The sequence below is a fragment of the Paroedura picta genome, chromosome 3 (assembly GCF_049243985.1).
Source record: "Paroedura picta isolate Pp20150507F chromosome 3, Ppicta_v3.0, whole genome shotgun sequence".
Classification (NCBI taxonomy): Eukaryota; Metazoa; Chordata; class Lepidosauria; order Squamata; family Gekkonidae; genus Paroedura; species Paroedura picta.
The window spans coordinates 31,523,432-31,537,968 of NC_135371.1; the positions used below are offsets into that span (position 1 = coordinate 31,523,432).

The 14,537-nt window shown below is 42.1% G+C and overlaps 1 protein-coding gene across 7 annotated transcripts in view; it reads left to right on the plus strand.

Moving 5' to 3' along the window:
- The window catches only part of LOC143831783 (contactin-4), a 669,529-nt gene that overhangs the window by 509,573 nt on the left and 145,419 nt on the right, over positions 1–14,537 (plus strand). For all 7 annotated transcript variants that reach the window (XM_077325228.1, XM_077325223.1, XM_077325222.1 and 4 more), the window contains 2 exons: positions 428–530; positions 2,084–2,268. In XM_077325228.1, coding sequence (XP_077181343.1) covers positions 428–530; positions 2,084–2,268 — 288 coding nt within the window. The remainder of the gene's footprint in view (positions 1–427; positions 531–2,083; positions 2,269–14,537) is intronic.

Here is a 14,537-nt window from a genome sequence, read left to right on the forward strand (position 1 = left end):
CAACCCAGTGCAGAATCTCAGAGGGTATTCTGCATTAAAGTTAATAGGAAATTTGATTAGCCCTCAGTGCTTTATCAACATTTTTGCAACAGTTGTTTGCTCTGTATTGCTCTCTCCAAAAGGCATTGATTGTACTTTATTAGCACTTTCCTGTTCACAAAAAGAATATAAAAAATGAAAAAGGAAGGAGCCATGATGGGATGCAATCTTAGGCAGATGGCTGAGAGCTGCAAAGCAAATTTTCCTCTGGCAGTTAATGGCAGAGGGAGCCCACGGTGTTCGGCTGTTGGAGACGAGGTCCTGTTTGAAATGAACAGATTAATTGGGCACGTAATGATGTATAAAACAGCCCTGGGTTAACTCAGGAATACTTAAGGATATGTAATGCAAAATTCAAGCCAATTTAGCATCTATTATATGTTCACAGGAGTGATGGGTGAATATGAGCCAAAAATAGAAGTGCAGTTTCCAGAAATGGTTCCATCTGCAAAAGGAACAACTGTGAGACTGGAGTGTTTTGCACTTGGAAAGTAAGTTTTTGCCTTTTAATCGTGTGGCTGAATAAAAGTTTTGTAAGAAACTGATGTTGTATAATGTGTACAATATATTATTTATAAGCTGGGAGGGAAGCTTGCTGGTTAACCTTGGGCCAGGCCAGTCTTGTTCTCTGAAGCCTAACTTGCCTCACTGGATTTCTGCAAGGGGAAGATGGGATAACCAAGTATACGGCTGTCAGCTCCAGGTTGGAGATTTGGCAGTAGGGCTTGTGGAGGGCCTCAGCAGGGATTTAATTCCATAGAGGCCACTCTCCAAAGCAGCCATTTTCTCCACGGGAACTAATCTCTGCAGTCTGGAGATGATTAGTTATTCCGAGAGACCTCCAGGCTCCATCTGGAGATTGGCAACCTAAGCAGTCCATCCTGAGCTTCCTAGAGAAAGAGGAGGATATGAATGCAAAGCATATCTGAATCTATCAGTGTTGGTTTTATCTTTTGCACACCGTCCAGCTCCAATTCTACTGCTGTTGACAAGTTCAAACCCAATGTACACATAACTTTGATGAACAGATCACTTTTTCTGAAATCACTTGCTAAACAGATGTTTGTAGGACATTTTGCTTAGTAATCCTGTTGTGTGCTCAGTAAGGAAAGTTATTGATACAATTTGCATCACAGCGTGATGCATGTCAGGATAAAACAGGCCAGCTTGATAGATAGATGAAACATTACTGCTGGAAGATATCTGAAATATATAGCTTTACCCAAAAGGAATGTACTTCCCTTCAAATCAAGGAAAAGAAGTTCATGCCTCAGGGACTGAAGTGCCAAGTCTACCAAAGCTTAGTTTAGGAAATAGTTTTGCTTAAATGGAAAAACAAACTGACTCTAGAAGAAGCAATAGGAGAAAGAAGGGAACCTACAAGGCTGGCCTAGAGAGCATTTAAGAAACACAGTGTAAAATGCTCTATGTTGTTGACATGTTTCTTATTATAAAGACATGATCTTTCGTTGAGATCCCCACAACCCTAACATGCCCTGAGAAATATGGCATCTCAACTGCTCTATGGCAGATGAATGCTGCAAATGTTCCCTGAAGAAATTCTACTGGCAATACATTTATAAAGGCCCAGAGTTGGAGGCTGGGACTTCAAGATGCAGATTATGCATTTCAAGCCTGTTTTATCTAGAAGATGTATCTGCATAATGTCTTTAAGAATTGAAGACAAGAGCTGTTGCCAAAATGTAGAATTCTGGGTATTGCTACATCAGACTTGCCTGGTTCCCTTCCAGACAATTAGGCAAGGGGAGCTTTACCAAACTTGTGGGATTTATTGTTCTATTTTTCCCCATTAGAAGGCCAATTACTGTAATAGCATATGTAGGGGGGCACACAAACTAGTAAATTTGTGACAGACAAGAAGTGTTTTGTGCACATTGTTGCAATGTTTGCTGGCATATTTAAAGAAAGAAGAGGGGATGTGTGCAGATTTATCTGTAAATATCTCTGTGTAAAATCCCACTAAAAAGGATGTTGCCCTTATCAGATTCTTTGCCCTTTTGTCTTTGTTGTCCTTGATCAACAGTCCGGTTCCTACAATCAGCTGGAAGAGAGCAGATGGAAAACAAATCCCCAGAAAAGCTCGGAGGCACAAATCAAGCAGTATCCTTGAAATCCCAAACTTTCAACAGGAAGACTCGGGCCTGTATGAGTGTGTGGCTGAAAATGTGAGAGGCAGGAACGTGGCCAGGGGACAGCTGACATTTTACGGTACCCAGATTATTTACTCCCCTGTTCTTCATCATGGCGGAAGCCCAAAAGTGGCAAATGCTTTGCTGCGTTGTCAGCGTTGCTTTTCCTTCTGAAATTTTGTCTTACAAATAGGTCTGCTCAGCAAGTGTAATTTTTACATAAAATAAAATAAATCTCTAAGGCAGGCATATTGATTGTGGCCGCAAAGCGAAGGAAGATATAAAAATGTATGTTGTAGGAAGGAGAGCCATTTTTCAACATGTAAAAAGTGGGCTGGGAAGCAATTGAAGTCCCTCTCCTGCATCTGGCCACAAACTGTGTGCTCTTGGATTAATTGTGTTTGGCTTGGCCTGTGTTTTATTTATACAGCCATTTGCTTCCTTCATTGCTAGAATTTTAATTTCTGATTAACATTTGTCGTTTGTAACTGCCTCTGTCTGGGTCAGGACTTTTTTTTTCATTCGAATGCCCTTCACAGGATACAGGAAAGGAAGGCTTATTTTTATTTTTTACTTTTGTTTGCTGCATTTATACATTGCTTTCCTCCCCAGCGGGGGTCCCAAGGGATCTTATTTGGATAGGGATGTACATCTCCAGGTGGTAGCTGGAGATCCCCCGGAATTACAACTGATTTCCAGGTGACAGAGGTCAGTTCATCTGGAAAAAATGATTGCCTTGAAAGGTAGATAATATGGCATTATACCCCATGGAAGGCCCTCCCCTCCTCAAACCTAATTCCCTTCAGGTTCCACCCCCAAAATCTCCAAATCTCAAATACATAAATCCAGGGGTAATCAAACTGCGGCCCTCCAGATGTCCATGGACTACAATTCCTAGGAGCCCCTGCCAGCGAATGCTGGCAGGGGCTTCTGGGAATTGTAGTCCATGAACATCTGGAGGGCCGCAGTTTGACTACCCCTGCATAAATCCCCTCTCCCCTATTTTCCCCACCTTGTTCTAATCCTTATTGACCTTTGAATATCTCTTCATCTTTTGTAATAGTAAGGATTTCCACCAGACATTCCTGATCCGCATGTCTGATATGTTTGTTTGTTTGTTTGTTTGTTTCATATAAAGGCAAATTCCCTAATGTAGGATCACCAGGAAGATATTAGATAGCAGTAGGTTAGTTGTTTTTCACAAGGAATAGTGAGCTGTTGTGCAGGGCTAGGAAAATATTGATGTTATATGAGGATCCTGGTCCGGTTTACTAGGACTTTATAAACATTTGGTAGGCAAGTGGCAAGGGACAAGCTGTTCTGATATGAGGCATCACAAAGGCTGTCAGGTGGTCTGTTATTCTTGTCCTCAAAGTGTTCATTAAGGTTTGATATTGTGGAGGGCTCAAATTCAGCTCCCCCCTCCCTGTTTCTGTGCTGATTTCATAAAATCATAGAGCTGGAAGGGGCTATAATGGCTATCTAGTCCAACCCCCAGTTTAATGCAGGATCAGCCTACAACATCGATGTTAAGTATCTGTCCAGCCACTGCTTAAAGACCGACAGTGAGGGGGAGCCCTTAGGGATGAAGTACACACTTCCCTGATTTGGATAGCTCGGTGTAGCACAGTGTCATCAGATCTTGGAAGCTAAGCAGCATTAGCCTTGGCTACTGTTTGGATGGGGGACCTCCAAGGAATACCAGGGTCATGATGTGGAGGCAAGCCATGGCAAACCACCTCTGAACATCCCTTGCCTTGAAAACCCCATGAAGTGACTTGATGGTGCTTTCTGCCACACATGCCACTGAGCTATATTGACCTATGGCAGCCCCATCCATGGAATGCCTCAGACAAAAAAACAAGCAGAGGTAGTTTGCCATTGCCTCCATCTGCACAGCAGTCACAGCCTTCCTTGATGGTCTCTCATCTTAGTATTGACCGTAGCTGACTTTGCTTAGCTTCCAAGCTCGGATGGACAAGGCTAAGTTGGGCTATTTGGGCTGCTGTGATGAAAGCTGTAAAACAAGCAACGCAGCCATCCCACACCGGACCCTTTCCAAGTCAATCATCTCATGAACCATAGGAATTCAAGTAAAGTGTGAATGAAAACTCTCACATATAGTTCCTGTATGAAATTTTTTTATCAGATCCTCGGGTTTCACACTTCCTCTCCCTCTGGCATGAGCAAGGAGTTGGGGCAGGTGTTAATTATCTTAGCAAATCTGGAACTGTCCACCCAGTACAGCTGCTTACTAAATACAACTTTTGAGCGGTGTCTCTGCTTTTCTTGATTAAATTTGAATTTCACATAATTATGTTTTACTGTATACACCCTGCATTTCCTGCCCTCTGCACCAGCTGTTTGTTTATTTTAATACTTCTACACAGTGAGGAGCTAGTCAGCACATCTGAAGAAGTGGACGCTAGTACATGAAAATTCTACTGGATAAAACTGTGTTAACCTTCATGGTGCCACAAGACTCCTCTGTATTTTGCTGCAGAGGCTACCCCTCTGGAATTAACAAACCAAAAAAAGTGTTTAAATGATAGGATTTCCTGTCGCAAACCAAATTTTGCCTTTCATATTCCAACCTCGTTTTGAAAAAGGCTTCTTCGTGGTGTTTGTGTAACAATGATATGATTTGAAGAACGAGACAACTTCCATCTGAATTCCTTGCTGATAATATTGTATCAGATAGCAGATTAATTGCAGTGTGGTGTTGCGCTCTTACTTGGATGGACTCTTTGAATAGGCTGTAATATTCTCCAAGGTCATCAGAAATTCTAAACACTGTAATGCTTCCAGAAGTGACCAAAGAGTTATATTCTCTGCTGTAAGTCAATGTCATCTACAAAGAAGTAAAGGTAAAGGTAAAGGTATCCCCTGTGCAAGCACCGGGTCATGTCTGACCCTTGGGGTGACGCCCTCTAGCGTTTTCATGGCAGACTCAATACAGGGTGGTTTGCCAGTGCCTTCCCCAGTCATTACCGTTTACCCCCCAGCAGCAATCTGGGTACTCATTTTACCGACCTTGGAAGGATGGAAGGCTGAGTCAACCTTGAGCCGGCTGCTGGGATTGAACTCCCAGCCTCATGGGCAAAGCTTTCAGATGGCTGCCTTACCACTCTGCACCACAAGAGGCTCTTCTAAAATACAAAGAAGTATTGATCCAAAATTGGGATTCCCATCCAGGGTTCTAGGAGAACCCTGGGGTTACATGAGAGCTCCCTGGAACTTATGCAACCTTTCCAGAAGTTCAGATGGCTGCAGAAATCACTAGACAGCACTGGAGCATACTTCGTTTACAGGCCTCATCTCTTTCCACATTGGAAACAGTAAATGATCAATTGATGAATTGGTTGGCTCCTGCATCTTACTTCCATGCCCACCTCTTTGAAGGGGCACTACTTCCAGGGTTCCTCAAAGCCTGAAAAATATTTCAAGGGTTCTTCCATGATCAAAATGTCGAAAACATCTGGTCCAGAGGATATTTACAGGGGTAGTCTTAGCTATAGGGCAGTTAGGGCAACTGCCTTGGGCCAGGACCCCTGAATACTGTAAAACTGCTCTGGTTTCATAGAATCATAGAGTTGTGAGGGACCTCTAGGGTCCAGATGATGCCCCTCCCCCAAAAAGAAACCCAGAATCCCTGGTCAGTCTGGTCTCGAGGAAACTCGCCTTCTGACCCCAAAGTGGTAATCAGCATTCCCTGGGCATGCAAGAAAGGGCCACTAGAGCCAAGCTCAGACGCAATTTCCTCTGCCCAGCCACTTACAATCTGCCTAAGTCACAGAATCAGCATTTCTGTCAAAAAGCTATCTAGCCTCAGCTTAAAAACTTCCAAAGAAGGAGACTCTTCCATGAGTCTGGAAGAGCTGATGAGGATGGAGTGCAGATGCCCTTGCCTTTCGTCTCTGAAGCCATCTAATGGAGCTACAGCAGCAAATGGGTTGGGGTGGGGACTGGTTTTAACTCTGAGACAGCATTGCCTTCACCACCCTGCCTGCCCACCCATGATTTCTGCCCAGTCACCTGCTGGTTTTCTACTTTCAGAACTGGTTAGGTTTCTTTAAAGTTGTCTAGAGCAGGGGTCCTCCAGATGTTCATGGACTACAATTCCCACCAGCAAATGCTGGCAGGGGCTCATGGGAATTATAGTCCATGAACATCTGGAGGACCACAGGTTGACTACCCCTGCTCTAGAGTGATGCAGTGTCCTCAGGCCTGACCTGCAGGCCAAGAGCTTTTTGACTCTGGCCCTTTGACTTGTGCCAAAAGCCCATGCCTCTGCCTAGGTGGAGGAACCTTACAGTTCAGAGACCCACAGTCCACAGCTCCCAACAGCAACAGCAAAGGGTGGGGCCTCCAGTCAGCCCCAGACTCCTTGCCCAGTGAGCAGCAGACCAGACAAGACCCAAACAGACCTATCCAAAAACAACCACCCTCCAGCAGGCTGCAAGCACCCACTCTCAAACACTGTCATCTCATAAAGCAAACTCAGTTAACCTCAGTTAATACTCCCTAGAAATTAGTGGTTTAGAAAAGGCAAAAATACACTTCCCAGCAGCTCTCTTCTTCATTCTTTCTCCAGCCCAGTAGCCTCAGTTGTGCATCTGCCTCAAACAAGCCTGTATTATTCTAAAACAATATTGATGCATCTGTAACCACTGGTGCTTCTACACCTTCTTTTAAAAAGCTACCAATGATATATGGGATTATAAAAACAACTTCAGAGTGCCAAGAGAGAGGAGGAAATGTATTGCCATAGGATTGTCTTTTTTTTAAAGAGAATATTATACATTGTGCAGTGCAGATTAATATTAGCAGGAAGCCACACTGGTGGAGAGTATTCATGCAATTCATCAAGTCACAAACTTAGAACATAGCAAGCTGTACTGTGTAAATCAGACCTGTCGTTTTCCTCATCTGTTCCCTCTCTTATTCTTGGTGACTTTAACATTCATACTGATTCTTCTCCTGATTCCTCCATTCAGTGCTTACTTTCTCTTCTTGATTACTTTGCTCTTACTTCCAATTCAATGCATGCGTATAGACATTTCTTCTTGATGCTGTCTCCCAAATTAAGTAGAGAAATCAGTGCTGCCTCAGTAGATTGAGCCATGGGATTCTGATTGTAACTTGGAGAACTGTCATAGGAATGGCCTTCAAGAGAGAAGTTGTGTTGGCCTCTTCAAGGTCAACAAGGTTGACAGCTGAAGCAGAAACATTGCTGGAGGCCAAGAAACCTGAACTGTTTTGCATAAGGAATGAAGAGAAAGAGTGATGTGACATTAACAGCTCCATAAATGAGTATGAGACAGGAAACAAGAACACTATTGGGTAACAGGAGACCTCTCCCCAGCCCTGGCCAAATCCTCCTTTGTTCTGCTACTTGGGTCAGGCTCTCATTGTCCTCTATTAGAGGCGGAATGTCTGAAGTGCTGCAGCCTGTCTTGAACCAATGTCTTGTATGTCTAATAGATAAAAGAACTTAAAATTCAATTCAGGCAGGATAAAAATAAAGTTGGTAAGTGATTTAATTATCCTACACATGATGAATATGTTTATGACAGATGAGGTACCTGTATCCTTGTCTTATTGGTTGGAAAATCCCAGAAAATTCTTGAACCTCCAATTATATTATGAAATGCATAGGGAAGGTATAGCCAGGAATGCCTTTTTCCATTGATATTCTGTCCGGAGTATTTTCTCCCTCTTGGACAGGTCAGACCTTGCTTCTGTTATCCAAGCTTCATTAACTACCAGGCTCAACCACCGCCATTTGACATGGACAGAGAAACTGCTGAGAGGCACATGTCTGCATTGGATGAGTACAGGTTCCCTGAGTGCGATGGTGTGTACCCGAGAGTGCTAAAAGCGCTTTCTAGAGAGCCTTCCTTTGTTCATGATCTTCCAAACCTCTTCAAAGACAGGAGAGGTGCTACAAAACTAGAAGTGGACAAATATTATCACAGACTCCCTGACCCAGGAGACTACATGTCAGTCAATCTGACCTTTGTTCCTGAAAAGATACTGGAACAGTTTTTAAAGGGGTCAGACTGTGAGCATCTGAAGGAAAACTTGGTGATCCTGGAAAGTCAACACAAATTTGTCTCCAACAGGTCCATTTTGCAGACAAACACACAGCGGGATTTTCAAGTACCCAAGCGAGGAATAAGAAATATTTGCTGGCTAGGGATTCTGCTAATACAAATACTTTGCAGGACCAAAACCAGCCATAACAGATTAAATAAGTTTTTACCACCTGTTGAAAATTGGGAAAAAAGTTATATAGAACTGTGTGTAACTTTATGAGGAAGATGACTGAGATTGAAACACACTAGGTCTCAACTTGTTGGCATTTGTAGTGTACACACTGGGATTTTTTATGTGTGTCCACTAGAGAAGATATTATTTATGGTTCTTAAAACATTTGTGAGCATCTGAAGGAACTTGTTTTTTTCAGGGGAATCAGCACAGATTTGTCTCCAACAGGTCCTGCCAGACCAATTTATTTTCTTTCTCTGATTAAGTGATTAACTTACTGGATAGTGGGAATGCCATCTACATTGTCTACCTGGATTTCAATAAAGCTTTTGACAGGGCTCCCCATGATATTATGATGGGTAAACTGGAGGATAGTTTGGTAGATAGGGAACTGGTTGGAGAACTAAACCCAAAAAGCAATTTACACTGGAGTTTCATCTGATATCTAGTGGAGTGCTCAGTTCTGGACCTGTTACCTTACAATATATTTTTTATAAATGGTCTGGATGAGGGAGTAGAGGGACTACTCATTAAATTTGAAGATAACACCAATTTGGGAGTAGTAGTGAACACCCCAGAAGAGAGAGAGAGAGAATTCAGCAAGATATGAACACACCTGAGGAACCGCCTCTCTGCCTATGACCCCTGTAGAGTGCTCTGGTCTGCAAATACCAACCTGTTGTTAGTCCTTGGCACAAAGGAAGTATGTCTGGCCTCAACCAGGGCCTGGACTATTGAGTTCTGGCCCCTACTTGGTGGAATGAGCTCCCAGGGGAGATCCAAGCCTGGTACAGTTCCGCAGGGCAAGATGGAGTTCTTCCGCCAAACTTTTGGTTGGGGGCAGTGATCTGATATCTAATGGCCCCCCTTTAAAAAACACTCCCATGTCGACATCTTAATCCGGCAATAGACCTATTCAAAGGGACAGCACTAGAAATACTGGCTGTAATTGATGTTGTTGTTAAAGTTGGTTTTAATAAGTAATGTTTTAATTATACTGTTGATGTTGTACGCTGCCCTGAGCTAGCCTAACAGGAGGGCAGTATATAAATGGAATAATTTTTAAAAAGGGAGACAGATGTGAATATATACAATTTAACAGGGATAAGTGCAGAGTTCTACATTTGAGTAGCAAAAATTAGAAGCACACTTACTGGATGAGGGACATTTCTTGATAGCAATTGGATCTTGAGATATGGGTGGTCTGTAAGCTAAATATGAGCAGTCAGTGTGATGCAGTGTCAAAGAAAGTCTCATGTGGTCATGGGATTTAACATCAAAGGTATAACATCAAAATTACAAGATGTTCTAATCCCACTGCTTGCTGCATTGATCAGGCTGCACCTGTGCACAGTTCTGGAAGCCTCATTTCAAAAGAATGGAGCAGGTACATAGGAGAAAGACAAAAATAATCAGGAGTTGAAGTTGAGGGAGGACATGATTGCTATACAGGTGTAGTGGTTAAAAGCAATAGCATCTACTCTGGAGAGCTGAGTTTTCCCCTCTGCTCCCCCACCACATGCAGCCAGCTGGGTGACCTTGGGCTAGTCACAGTACTGTTAGAGCTGTTCTCATAGAACAATTCTATCAGAGCTCTCTCAGCCTCACCTACCTCACAGGGTGTTCATTGTGGGGAGAAGAAGAAGAAAAAGAGTTGGTTCTTATATGTCGCTTTTCCCTACCCGAAGGAGGCTCAAAGCGTCTTACAGTTGCCTTCCCATTCCTCTCCCCACAACAGACACCCTGTGGGGTGGGTGAGGCTGAGAGAGCCCTGATATCACTGCCAGGTCAGAACAGTTTTATCAGTGCTGTGTCGAGCCCAGGGTCACCCAGCTGGTTGCATGTGGGGGAACGCAGAATCGAACCTGGCATGCCAGATTAGGAGATGGAGGGAAGGGAATTGTAAACCACTTTGAGACTTCTTTGGGTAGTGAAAAGCAGAGGATAAAAACTCAACTCTAAGTACTTGAAAAGCTGTCAGTTAAAGAAGGGCAGGGAGCAGTTCCTGTTGGCAGCAGAAGATAGATAGGATTTGCAATAACTGGTTAATGTTATGGCAGAAAGATAATGGCTGGAGATTATGGAAAAAATTACCGTAAGGGTAGCTCAGCTGTGGAATCAGCTGTGTAGAGAGGTGTGAGCTCTGCCTCAGTGGCAGATTTCAAGCAGCTGCTGGATGAACTCTTTGTCAGGGTGCTTTAGGGCAGGGGTAGTCAACCTGCGGTCCTCCAGATGTCCATGGACTACAATTCCCATGAGCCCATGCCAGCGTCTGCTGGCAGGGGTTCATGGGAATTGTAGTCCATGGACATCTGGAGGACCGCAGGTTGACTACCCCTTCTTTAGGGGGATCTCTCATTGAGCAGGGGGTTGGACCAGATGGCCAGTATGCTCCCTTCCATGGTTCTAACCTTCTCTAAAGCCCCCCCAGTTCAGCAATTTCACCTGGCATAGCTGTAACTACCTTTTAAATCTCTTTTGCCTGATCCACTGAATCTCTGTAGCCAATTGATTGATACCCGCAGTAGTTTCCATTTTGTTTCCAAGGGTTTTTTAAAATTATTTTAATAATTTAATCTCACTTTTCTTAAAGTGCTCAGTGCTTCTCATGAGGCCAACTGTATAAGCATCGTTAGAATATAAACAAAAATGATATTGCATAGCAGTTTTAAAAAAAATAGTAGGGTTTTTATTTTAGGTTTGTAAATGGCTCTGGAAAGCTATTCAATTTTGTAAACTAAGGGAAAACTGCCAAATGCCCAAGTGAGTTTCAAAAACCTTATTAACTAACAGTACATTTCTACATCTTATAAAAGGAGTGTTTGCTTAGTGGTATCCTCGTGGATACGTCCCGTCCCCCCCCCCCCAATATTAATGCATGATTTCTTATGGCTTGAATTATGAGGGTTTTTTTAGCTGCCATTCAAATTTGAAATGCCTGTTTGTTTTGAAAACATCAACTTTGAAAATGGCCTTTGAGATTCATACGAATTATCTATTCCAAAACTGTCATTGTGAAAATAGTTTCACATAAAGCTTAGATGAGGAGCAAAAACGATTGTCATTTCTTCTGTCTCTCTTTTTTTTAATGTGGGAAATCACACATCTGTCTTGAGATAAAACTGCAATGCTAGCATTGCCTTTTCATGTTGTTTCTGGTGGGTCAAAAGTTCACGTTCAAGGAAAGGAGCACTCCAACATATTTGATACGGAAAATCTAACTTGTCACTTACTTGCAGCCTTTCTCTGTGAAATGTTCTATCACAATGTATGCCCCGGAGATTAAAATCTGGCTCTCGCAGTGTTACTCTTTTAAACTAAGTTATCTGCCTCTATGAGCAGTGGAAAAAAAGAGAGGATGAAATTCAAATTTCCCTGTTAGCTTCAAATAAAGGATACCACTCTCTTGCTTTCAACCATTTGATTCAATACTTGGGAAAGTTAAGAGTTGTGTTTGTTGGTGCTGTGCTGTTGCACACTTTTCTTTTAAAGCATGCAATAACATCAGTGGTATCAAAATATACATGCTTAATATATTTACACAGGTTAATTCAAGGAGGGAACATTTGTTCCTTCCTCTGTTTAGGTTGTATAGCAGCACAGTTGAGCAATCCAGAACGAGAATTTGGATGAAGTATTTTATTAATTTATTTATATCCTACTTTTTTCTTCGAACTAGTTTACAGTACAAAAAAAAAATACAAGAAAAGTACAAACAGGTGAACCAGCATGGTGGAGGGGAGTCTTCAAAAAGCAGAGCATGTCTTCCTCTTTTTCTCTTCCTCTGCTGGCAGATCTTCTTCCCTGTCCTCTAGTTAAGAGCCCTTTAACTCATTTGTTGGAATGCCAATCTCCAGGTAGGGCCTGCAGATCCTCTGGAATTATACTTTATCTCCAGACTACAGAGATATTCCATTGTTCCTTAGGAACTATCTTGAAATGTGTCTGAAATGTGTAGATGAGGCCTAGCCCCTGTTTAAATGGCACTCTAATCAAAATTGCCCAGACTTGTATCCAGTTCTACAGTATTTTCTCCTCTGGAGCAGAATCACAAATGAATTGTCAAGTGTCCCTTTAACCTGCGTTTAAACCTTCAAATTCAATTGAGGAACCTAAACGCTGAGCTGCAAAAAAAAGTTTGAATTTAAAATACAAATATACGTCTTATAATTATACCATGAAAAATGAGGAACAAAAACCACATGCATTTCTACCGCTAAGCATCTTCCTTAGTGGTCAAGGCATTTAAAATGCACTTATACAATAAAATAATATAATGTTAGCGCTTGCTAGGTGGCAAAATACCTATGTGATGCTCCTATTAATATGTGTTGTATATAAAGCTGTCTAATACAAGGACCCTATTTTAGAAGAAGAAGAAGACTTGGTTCTTATATGCCGCTTTTCCCTACCCGAAGGAGGCTCAAAGCGGCTTACAGTCGCCTTCCCATTCTCTCCCCACAACAGACACCCTGTGGGGTGGGTGAGGCTGAGAGAGCACTGATATCACTGCTCAGTCAGAACAGTTTTATCAGTGCCGTGGCGAGCCCAAGGTCACCCAGCTGGCAGCATGTGGGGGAGCGCAGAATCGAACCTGGCATGCCAGATTACAAGTCCGCACTCCTAACCACTACACCAAACTGGCTCTCTCTTTTAAAATATTAGTCAAAAGTCATTACTTTCAGTGTTGCCTGGCTCTTATTCAAAGTGCATTCTCACGTGTCAAGATGGAAAAAGTAACCAATTCTGGTGCACCCAAAGAGGAGGAATCCATAGTTACCATGTTGGATGCCTTTTATATTACCATTCACTTGTATATGTTTTTGTTGAACTGTTTGAACAGAGGAGCAGATTCTTCCAGGCAGCAAACCTTTGTAATTCAATCTCTACCATATCCCCAAAGAACTGAGCACTATCCTGAGCGTTTTCTTTTTTCAGTTGTCTTGGTCATAAAATTTAATCTTAGTGACCATTTACACATACACATACACACACACACACACACACACACACACACACGCACAAAAGGTTCATATCTCACTTCAGAAGTAAAATAGGTTCCCTTGTGAGCCTTACAATGCTCTAGAGCTAATGCTGAAAGAGCTTATCCCAGCCTTGGAAAAACAGCATCAGAATGATAGTCTTTTGAACTGTTACAACTGGGGGAAAAAAAAGATGTTCCAAAAAAAGAATGAAGAGAATAAACTGACTTAGACATCAGAAAAGTTATCTCTGCTGTGGAGTTAACCCTATGCATGATGTGACTGGTAGGGTGAATCTTTCTATGATTTGTTCACAGGTGTGTATAAACTGACATCATATGAAATGATCTAAAACAGGAACTGGGTGCTTTCAATATCTTTCTATTGATGGTTACAGTCTTTGGCCTTCCTGGATCACATCCTTGGGTTCCAGTGACGGTTCTTTTAGTGAATGCTGGTCCTTCACGATTTTCACTGGAGGCCTGTTAAAAGAATAGATGTCCTGAATAATAAATGCTGGCCCTATGCAGATGGAAATGGGGACCTAAAAGTAATGTGATTTTAATGTAATTTCATTCCAGTTGAACGTACAGTAGATTGGTGTTCTTTAGATTACTTGCATTCCCTTTGTATTTTAAGGATGCAAAGAATCTTTGTTTCCTTTTTGTATATCCTGAACAGCTCTGGCTCATAAATGAAAGGCATATGCTTTGTTAGTGTCTGACAGTCATTCTATTGAGGAGTCTTTTAGTGTTCTACTAAGATTCAAGGACACCCAGTTGTCATAGTACCTTTATAAACATCCACAGTTACTATTGTGTATTTATCAATAGTTTGAAAATAGCCTTGAACTTAGGAATGTGAACATAGGAATGCATGCTTGAACAAGCAATTTCAAGTAGAAATTTGACTTCTGAGAATGTTTCTTCTGCTGATTTGTTTTTCATGATTTGTTTTTATATGATAATAAAAGGATGAGGAATTGACATACCTAGCTCCTCAGAGAAATACCGTTCCAGGAAAGCCTGCCCTGGAGAAACAAATATTTAACCACATCTAGTTTAGATTTAGATATGCACAATTACGCATATTCAAA